Consider the following 10,060-nt stretch of genomic DNA (forward strand, 5'->3'; position numbering starts at 1 on the left):
TTTCTTTAAACCCACACAAGGATTGATGCAAACAGATCTGAAATCTCTCCCTTTTTATTCATCCTAATAATAGAAGCCTTAAGAAAAATAGTACTCATAAAAATTCAATTAGAAATGCAAAGGGTATTTCAATTCCGAGGGACTTAAAACCAATAACACTAATTTATTTGTAAATGACACATTCTTATTCAAGATCTTTATGGCTTTGAAGAGGCCAAACCCTTAAAGAATGTTATCATAGTATATTATTCAACCTAAAGCTAGATAATAAACTCATCAAGTAAAAAAAATATTTAATCCTCCCTGTCCAGCAAAAAGAAAATTCTCTACTCTACTAGGTTACAATATTTAGAATCTTCCATGTAAATACTTATATATTTCTCTATTCAATGGTGGAATTGAGAAAGCTCATTGAGATACTGTGTTATATATTGTCTAAAATAAATTTTTATCCTAGAAGGGAAGATGGTTAAACTTGGTTGGAGATTGTATTTAATATTATCTACAATATCTATTTATATGATATTTTCCTTAAAATTCCTAAGTATTATCAGCTCAAAATTCTACCCTTGGGTAAAAACTTGCATGGTATATGTACACAAAACCAAGTTCTATGCAATACAAATTAATGCAATCAAAATATATTGACGCACAACATGAACACAATATTTTCTATTGCCAATCCTCCTTTTGGTTAAAAAATGTGGAGTTCTAGAACACTCTACAAAGACATAATCACTTCTCACGTATCTTAGTTTACTCATAAAGTTGAGAAAGCTCTCTTTTCAGATGATTCTTGGAATTGCTACAAGCCTTTAGATAATAGATTGGATTTAATAGAAGCAAAATAATTTTTGACTCTATATTGAGATCAATTTTTTTTAAAAACCTTAGTGCCTAATATTGCTTGAAATAATTTAGAGAAATTTCCATTTTCTCAAGTACAAAAAGCTTAGCTAGAACTCTTTGAAGAAAATAATTTTTTTTTTTTTTTTTCACATAAAAAAGTTGAACTAAGTTAGATGGCTTCAAAAATAGGAAGATATTCAACAAAACAAGTATGTGTCTTTCACTCATTTAAAAATACCAATTTGACCATCATCATTATGTTGGTATACTGTTTATCTCTCAAAAGTACTGACTTTTGCAACAAAACCCTCATGAGAAAAAGTTTGAAAAATACCTTTTAGGTGTGTTCTATGTGAAGAAGAAATAGAAGATACTAACCATCTCTTCAATTGTAATTTTAGCAACAAGTGATACAAATGGGTGTGCAATAGGAATAATTAGAAAGATGGTTTTCTAATTTCACTATTGTCAAGGCTCACACACTAGCCTGTTTTGTAGAAAGATTCCACATATGTATGTCTATGGAAAATAATCATCTCTATTAATTTGATATTTATTAAAATAACACAATTATAAAATATCTACTCATCTTCAACAAAAGATACATTAATTAAACTATAAAAAGAAATTTTAGAAACTATATTGTCTTATTTACGTAAATATGTATTGATTTAAAGAAACTCGATAATTGAGATAATGAAATTCTCAAGACATGAGCATTCTCAAAGCCCCCTAACCCATGGCTCAATAATTGAAGGAAAGAATGAAGATAGATCCTAGATTACTTGATTGTCCCACCATCATAAATAATAAAGTTAACTTTTGAGAGCCTAAGACCAATCTCTGAAGAGCAATTTGCATTCTTGATGCAGCCACTCATTACAGTATCACACGGTAATGAGTTCGTACAAGTATTCCCTTAGAAAATTTTGGAAATAAATCTCATGTCCTTGTTCATGAAGATGTCTATTCGGATGGAATAATAGGCTTTGTATCGGGCATAATAGGCTATAAAGCCTAAAATCTACATCCCTGTTTGAGAAATTGTTAAGACTGATGTGCTCCATACATCCAACGTACAGAGTTATTGCAAACCATTAACATAGTTCCATTTAAAGACATGTATGGTGCGCCATTTTGCCCTAGTCTTCAGTAAACTCAGGAATTGAAATTGAAATATACACAACAAAATAGTCTTTACAGAATCACTCCAAGAATATCTCCCGTGTGAGATCCAGACTTTGATACCCAAACATGATGATAATTGAACTGGAGGAGGACAAACCAATAACCGAAACAGTGAGTTAAAACAGCAGTAGATCAAAACTATATATCCCTAGCTGTTGAGTTACATAATGAATCACAACAAAACCATGGCTATATCCCTAGGTGTTAGAATGTGATAACCATACATGCATAAAGTATAAATACTATTCCAAATTATATGGTATTGGCAGAAGCATCGTGCGTCAAGACAGCATTCAATCTGACCATATCTATTCTCTTTGAAGATTAATTTTGATTTCATCACATAATTAACCCGTGTACAGAAAATTAGCTATAGAGGAAAACCAGCAATATCCTCACAGCGTTGAATTAAATAACGACTGTAATTACTGTCATCGACCAATTTATTCTCCATTGCAGTCTTTTGAAGCTGCAAAGCAAATTCTAATTTCTCAAGTACATCTCCCATAGCTGGCCTGTCAACACGTTGCTCAGCAAGGCATTTCTCAGCAACCTCTCCGTATGTCTTAAGGGACTCATGATTAATTTTACCTTTCAGATGAGGATCTATGATTTGCTGCAGCATTCCCTTTCTCTGATAATTCAAAGCCCATTCGGCAAGGCCTTCTTCTTCATCTGAAGGGTTAGTGGCAGGTCGTGCGCACAATATCTCAAACAACACAACACCAAATGAATAAACATCTGATTTCACAGTGAGCCGCTTCTTGCGAAAGTATTCTGGGTCCAAATATCCAAAGCTGCCTTTAACTAAAGTGGTAACGTGGGTATGGTCAGGAGCTGGTCCATTTTTTGATAATCCAAAATCTGAAACTTTTGCAACCAAGTTTTCATCAAGAAGTATGTTTGTAGTCTTTACGTCTCGATGTATAATTGACTGAGCAGCGCCTGTGTGAAGATAATGAAGACCTCTAGCAGCTCCAATACAGATCTCTAGTCGTTGTTTCCAAGATAAAGGAATCAAATTACTACTTCCATATATGTGTCCTCTTAGGGGTCCCTTGGCCATGTAATCATAAACCAATATCATCTCATAATTTTCTTCACAATACCCAATAAGTGAAACCAAATGTCGGTGCCTAAGTTTAGAAAGAATTTCTATTTCTGTTTGAAATTCACGGATGCCTTGTTGTGCTAATGGGTTCCCCCGCTTAACTGCAACTTTGGTACCATCAACCTCACCTTCGTAAACTTTGCCAAAACCTCCAACACCAAGGATTAGAGACTCATCAAAGTTATTAGTAGCCTCCTGGATCTCAGCAAATGTGAAATGCCTACACAAACTGGAAGGTGCAAATGAGGCGTAGCTCCCACTCCCAGTGCCACTATTGCCAGATGCTGTGGAAACTTCATTTCCAGAGGACTTGTCACCACGGCGCCGATGAATATAATACACTAGAGCAAGAATGAAACCAAACAGAGCAACCCCTCCAGTTAGAACCCCAATCACAGAGCCCTTGCTGCTGCTATTGTGAGAAGCATTTCTTCCAGTAGTGAATACCTGTTAAGAGTGGTGTTAGTTGTCATGTTTCCTTCGGCTTTTCACCATTAACTTGTTGAGAACATTCAAAATTTCAAGCACTATATCAAGCTCCAAGAAACATATCCGAATGGGCAAAACAGAATAAGCTCATATGAAAGAGCTGACACAACCGGAAAGAACAGAAATTACAAGAGAGTACAGAGAAAGCGCTGCCAGCAGCGAGCTAGGTAAAACAGAAACCCAGGAAACTAGAAGACCACAGAGTAAATGCAAGAGCATGGTACGGGCCGGTGTGTTAGGAATGGATGTGCAATTAGCAGGGACATGCCCTTTGGCGGCTGGGCTTAACCATGAGGTGGTTGATGTCAACTTATTTCTTCCCCCAAAGTCCGTTCTGTTCCTTCCCGTTTACTGCTAACGTTTGAATTCAAACACATTTCCCGCCCGAGAGTTCGTTGGATGCCGAAAACACTTGATGGGATAAAAGCAAAGCGGATGGAAAGCATTTTCGTCTATCTCGCCGCTGAAGTATTTTTACAGCCCAGCCCAGCCCAGTCTGATGGAAACACCCTGTTAGACATGTATGCAGAATGTTGAAAACTAGAAATGTTTAGCAGAATGCCTCAAAGAAATGTGGTCTCATGGAATGCCCTGATTGCAGGATATACGCAGAAGGGATTTGTTGAAAAGGCTTCAGAAGCTTTCAAGCAAATGCGATTGGCAGGAATAAAGCCACCATCCGCAACCTTTGCCAGCAACCTCGCAGTCTGCGAAAATGGGAGATTTGGAAGAGAATAAAAGACAAGAAATTTCGTCAGCTACCCTGGTACACGTGTGCAAAATGTGTAAGCATAGACGAGGCATGTAAACTGTTTGATAGAATACCTCAAAGCAATATGTTCTCATTATATTAACGAAATGGATTTGAAAGGCTTTTTGGTTCCTACCCTTTCAAGGAACTATTGTCGAGGGTTATCTTTTAACTTTCGAATAGTTTTTCTTGCTGCAGCCAATTGTATTTCATACCAAAAAAATTCATGAAGTGCAGTTTTCTGTTTTGTAATGTTTAAATTGTTTAAATTAAACATTTTTTAACCAAAATGTCTTAATGAAAGAATTTTATGTCTTCGCATTGTTTGAAATTATTTGAACGATATGGTTACCTTCACATGAAAGGAAAACCGTATTAAATGCTTGAAGTTGTTTATTAGCCAATTTTTCAGTCCGTCCAGAATTGCAGAAGAGAGACTGACTGCTATGTTGGTGATACTTGCTGTGACGTTGACACCTATAGCTATTATTGCGATGATAATCCTCCAATGCCTTGTTGAAATCGCATCGAGTAAAGAACAAAATTAAAACTCAGAAAATCTGCAGCGCTCAACCAACATCAAATGGTAGAAATAAATAGAAATGAAAACGGTTCACGTGAGATATAATAACAAAGGAAAAAGTCATGTTAGGTGGACCCCACCGGCCGGCACACTTAAGCAATCTTGATGCTTAGAAAGCTGGCCGGTAAAGAATCATTGCATATAGCTAAAAACTAAAAATTGCTTATCTTAAATTAATCAATTAATAAGAATTAGAGAGAGTGTTTTCTTTCTACCTATAAGACGTTTAATGGGAGTGGCAAGAAAAAATGGAAAAAATGACTGCTCGTAACAAAGTTATGGTAATAATACTTACTGCCAAGAGTGGAAACTCTGCAAATAGTTTTAATAAAGATTCCAATTAATATTTTTCTTGGGAGGGAGAAGTAGAGTTGAAATACTGTATAGATAATTTCTTAAATTCATCTGCATTCTAGGTCCCTCTATTGAATGTATCATCTAATGTTTTTTATTAAAAAAACAACGTTAATTGGGGTGTCGACCCTTAAACATAGTCATAGACTATCAGAGACAAAAAACCCGCAACTAGTACAACACAATAGCATATGGGAGAAAACCCCAAGCAAACAACCATCAAACCTTCAACAACCCAATCCTAGCACAAGGGGGGGGGGGGAGGGGAACCCAAGCCTTGACCAAGGGGGGGTTTGGGGGAGTGGGGAGGACTTCCCCTTCCGCCTGCGACAAACAACCGTCCAGACGATACTATCATTGGGACCATCAAAAGAATGCTCAAGTAGTGAGGATCCAACTTGAGAACCATCACTAGAGCCAACGTTATGCTGCTGCAGGGCAACAACTAGCTGTCGCAATGCAACAAGGGGCTGCATGGGATCAACAACAAGCTGTTGTAGAGGAGTGGCATCAGGAGCAGAACCAGTAGGTGGACAACAAAGCTGCGAGTCAACGACGATATTAGGTGAGTCCACGGGGGCGAGAGGGGCTACGGTGGAATCAACTGCAACATTAGCAACAGTAGGAGGCACCTCAACCTCACGAGAGAAGTCATCTGAAATCAGATCAATGGCATGGATGGTCAAGTGATCGACAATAGCGTTTTTCCACCAAGTAGCAGCACCTTTATGGCGTGAAATGGAGCAGTCCGAAGCAAGGTGACCTGTAGAGAAACATTTTCAATAGTGAAAGGGGTGACCCTCAAAGTCCCAACAATTGAGACCAAGGCCGATCCCCAACCATGAGAACCACATCTCCCGAAAGATGCGAGGAGATGTCAATATCAACTAAGATGTGGGCAAAGGTAGTGTGGTCCATTTAAGACGTAGCATCATTAGCTTTTAAGAAACGACCAATAGAGTTGTCGATAGCCTCGTAGCAAGAATGCTCCAAAAAATGAAGAGGGAGATTAGGGAAGCGAACCCACATTGGACGCACATTGAGTGGTTCAGTGAGAGGGTTGAAGGAAGTTGTCCAAGGTTTGCAATAGAGAGAATGCACTCCCCAAGCCCACATCTTGCCCAAAACCAAATCTCAAACAACCAGAGTAGTAAAAGAAGTTATGAAAAAGCCTTTTGCACAAGGAAAAAAATCAATATTATGAGTCACCAAGGGCTACCAAAAGTTGCTCACCCAGCTATGGAGGTCCAGTAGTGTAGGCCAGAGCCCTGAGAATCTGCACAGTAAAGCACAACACTGGTAGAACCCAATTTTGTCCACCACAGGGGAGGATTTGGCACAGGGAAGTAGTCGAACCCCCCTAGAGGGTTGAGCAACAGACTTGGCAACACGAGCAAAGTTGTGCTTGCCAGCAACAAAAAATCTAGGCGGAACCAGAGCACCAATAGCAATCGGATGAGAAGCATTACGCAAAGAGTCAACAACAACAACACCCTTTGAAAGGGAATCCATAGGTGGGGGAGGGCACCAAGTCACAACTCCCATGTATCATCAAATGTTACAAGTCAATGTGCATAAGCAATTCCTAAAACTTAAAATTATGACCACATGACATAAATTTTAAAATAGCTTTAATAGAAAGTTTTGCACAATAACCAAATAGTTCAGCATCTCAAATAGCTCACATTAGCCAATAGTTGAAATAGATGGATGGAAGAGCGTGAACTATCAAATCCCAATGTGAAAGAGAAACCCTTGCTAATAGTGTACACCAAGTATATAATTGGCACTTGCAATATCGTCAAAATGCTTAAGGAGTTGAATCTTTATAGAATGGATGGGAGGATTCAAACTTGTATTTCTTTATCCCTTAAATAAATGATAGTCTTAGTCAAGACTAATTTATAAGGAAACTTGTTTATAATCAATTTAAATAGTAGATTAAAATAGCCTTCAGTTGAGAGTAGGTAAACTTGCAAAGTTTAGATGAAATTCAGGTTCAATCCATATGATTCTTGATATAAGGATGACTATGATAAATTAGTGGATATGAATAATCTTAATTCATATATGGTCAGAAATCAATTTAAAAATGAAAAATAAGGAAACCTAGAACTCCACCTAGAGATTGTATCAAATAGATTTTAATACTTGGTCATGGATTATGATCTATGCAATCTAATATTTCTATACATGCTTGACATATGTCAAGATTAATTAAATTCAAATCATGAGTTGAGAAATTGATTCATTAAACATGTTATCATTATGATGGCTACAAAAAGACTATTGCTAACTAGAATTGTAGGTCCCGAAATCCCTCTAGTTAGATCTTATCCCAATCATCAGGGCCCCCTTGCCCCCACCAGAGACCAATACAAAGCAGTCACAGTCAACAGAAAGAAAATTCAGATCCAAAAAGTACTGAAACACTTGTGATATTTGTTGTATACCAAGAGAGTAACAAGCTAACTTCTCCTTACAACTCTGCCATTATCAAAACAAAACAACTCAAAACACACCCTTGCATTCTTAGGCAGGAACTAAGCTACCTTGCAACACTTGCTTGAATTGTCTTGCAAGCACCTCGAAAACTTTTGGACCAAGAGAGTAACAAGCTAACTTCTCCTTACAACTCTACCATTCTCAAAACAAAACAACTCCAAACCCACCCTTGCATTCTTATGAAGGAACTAAGCTGCCCTGCATCACTTGTTTAAGTTAGTTGTGGGTAGGGGAAGAAAACCATTTATCTTCTTGTCCACTTCATTTTTCAATTATTAATTTTAAAGAAATAAAAAAATATAACTTAAAGTCTATTAATAAATTTCATATATACTAATAGCCGTCCATTTTATTATTTCTAGTTAGAATTTTTGGATTTTAATTGGAGGAGTTGTGCAACTTTAATGGTGCTCATAGCTCACCACTAGGCCATTTATGCATAAGCATTGGCTATTTTTTGAGGTGGTTGTAGTGCACGGTTATTGGAGCAGTTATGTAGGAATAGAGCGACACTTGGAAATGACCACTTTTTTACTCTTACACTCATAAAAGATCCCACAATATGTGCCATTACTACCCAAAAGCCAAAAGAAAAGTTATAAGTAGTTAAGTTGCATAAAGAGACAATTGAAAAAAAATGTTGAAATCTAATGTACCGATTAGGATTTGTGGGTGTGTAAAGTTAGCTATAATGACTAGTGATGTGCTTCCCCTAGCACTAGTTTGGATAATCATGTTCACTACATTATATTGCTTGGATGAGGGAGTATTTAATAGTGACTCGTAGTAGTAATCCCCAATGTGGATAGTGTATAGATTATAGGCTTTCTATTTCCTACATATTTCAAGGATATGGAGGTGTTGGTAAATGTGGAAGAGAATTATTAGTGATCATGTTAACAAAATTCATTCAATTTTTTTAGCATTTATACCTATGGATAATGATTAATTGAATGTAGTGCATTTTTATTTGCTATTTCATTATGATTTTTGTGTAGATGCAATGAAGGTGCTAATAAATCTCATGATGATTTGTAAAAAGTGTCATCTAGAGAACTCTAACAATTTCACAATTCTAATATTTTGTGCAAATAAGATTCATAGATAGTGAAGGATTTATTTTATGAAGTAGGTTCTAATCACTTGATCCATAGTTGGTAATGTCTTGACGGATGTAAAGTAGAACATTAATGAATAGAGGTTGAACACCTAGTAGATTGCAATGTGGTAGAGAATTCAAGATTTTGGCATTAGGGAGTTTGTTGATTCCCTTTCTATTTGTGATGTTATTGATTATGGTTGTAGAGTTTATAAGGAGTGACATTTATAAATTTATATCCATTTTCACCATTTTTTGGATTATATGTTTGTAATGGTAATTTAATGTTCATTTTTTAGTATAGGTGCTTTATAGCTAACTACTATGACAATTTATTCTCTTATGGATGTAATATTCATATTATTCCTTTCTTGAGAAAATGACCTAATAGAATCCCCAACTAATTAATTTAAAGAAATACAACACCAAAGAAATAAAGTCAATCCTAATTTCATTATTAATTATTATAAAATTGAGATAAATGATCAGTGAGGGAGATTTAAGACTTAATATTTTATCATGCATTATAAGGTACATTAATAACATCAAACAATGATTAAACCAAGTTTGTGATCTTCAATAGACATAATAGACATTATAACTAGGAGGTCTATATCCTTAAACCCATCACTATATGAAGAAACTAATAAAAGATTTATGATTGGGTGAAATTCCAAAGTTATGTCACACTTTACAATAGGTTTTGGAACAAATCATAGGAAATTATTCATCATTCTAATACATCATTTATATGATCTCAATAGTTCAAACTAAAAAAAAAGCACCTCAAAATGTTATTTGTAGGAAACTAAAAACTATTAAGGCACACTATAAGCACAATTGGGACATCATCAATGATACAATCTAGTTTCAATTTTTATAAAATATATTTGATAATGATATTTCTATTTAGATTGTGTGTAATTGATGCAAACAATTGCACACAATCTAAGTTAAAAACAATAACAATAACTATTATGGAGTGTGGAAAATTAATGTATTTGATAATATTTCTATTCAAAATAATTTGAACCAACATATACAACATAAGAATGACTTTTCCTTAAATAAAAAAATTGATTTTTGTCTCATATAAGACATAAGGATGACTCTGCCTCAAATGAAATTAAA

At 35.7% G+C, this 10,060-nt stretch overlaps 1 protein-coding gene across 1 annotated transcript; it reads right to left on the reverse strand.

Annotated features, from left to right (window-relative positions):
• Positions 1 to 2,315: 2,315 nt before the first annotated feature.
• On the reverse strand, positions 2,316 to 6,870 carry LOC131040135 (receptor-like protein kinase FERONIA). Its single transcript, XM_059214540.1, has 4 exons — positions 6,618 to 6,870; positions 5,664 to 6,088; positions 4,246 to 4,344; positions 2,316 to 3,595 (listed from the first exon to the last, which is right to left on the reverse strand). Exons 1-4 carry the CDS (start codon positions 6,868 to 6,870, stop codon positions 2,408 to 2,410), a joined length of 1,965 nt encoding a protein of 654 aa, XP_059070523.1. The 3' UTR covers positions 2,316 to 2,407.
• Positions 6,871 to 10,060: the final 3,190 nt, after the last annotated feature.

Source organism: Cryptomeria japonica, chromosome 11 (assembly GCF_030272615.1).
Source record: "Cryptomeria japonica chromosome 11, Sugi_1.0, whole genome shotgun sequence".
NCBI lineage: Eukaryota > Viridiplantae > Streptophyta > Pinopsida > Cupressales > Cupressaceae > Cryptomeria > Cryptomeria japonica.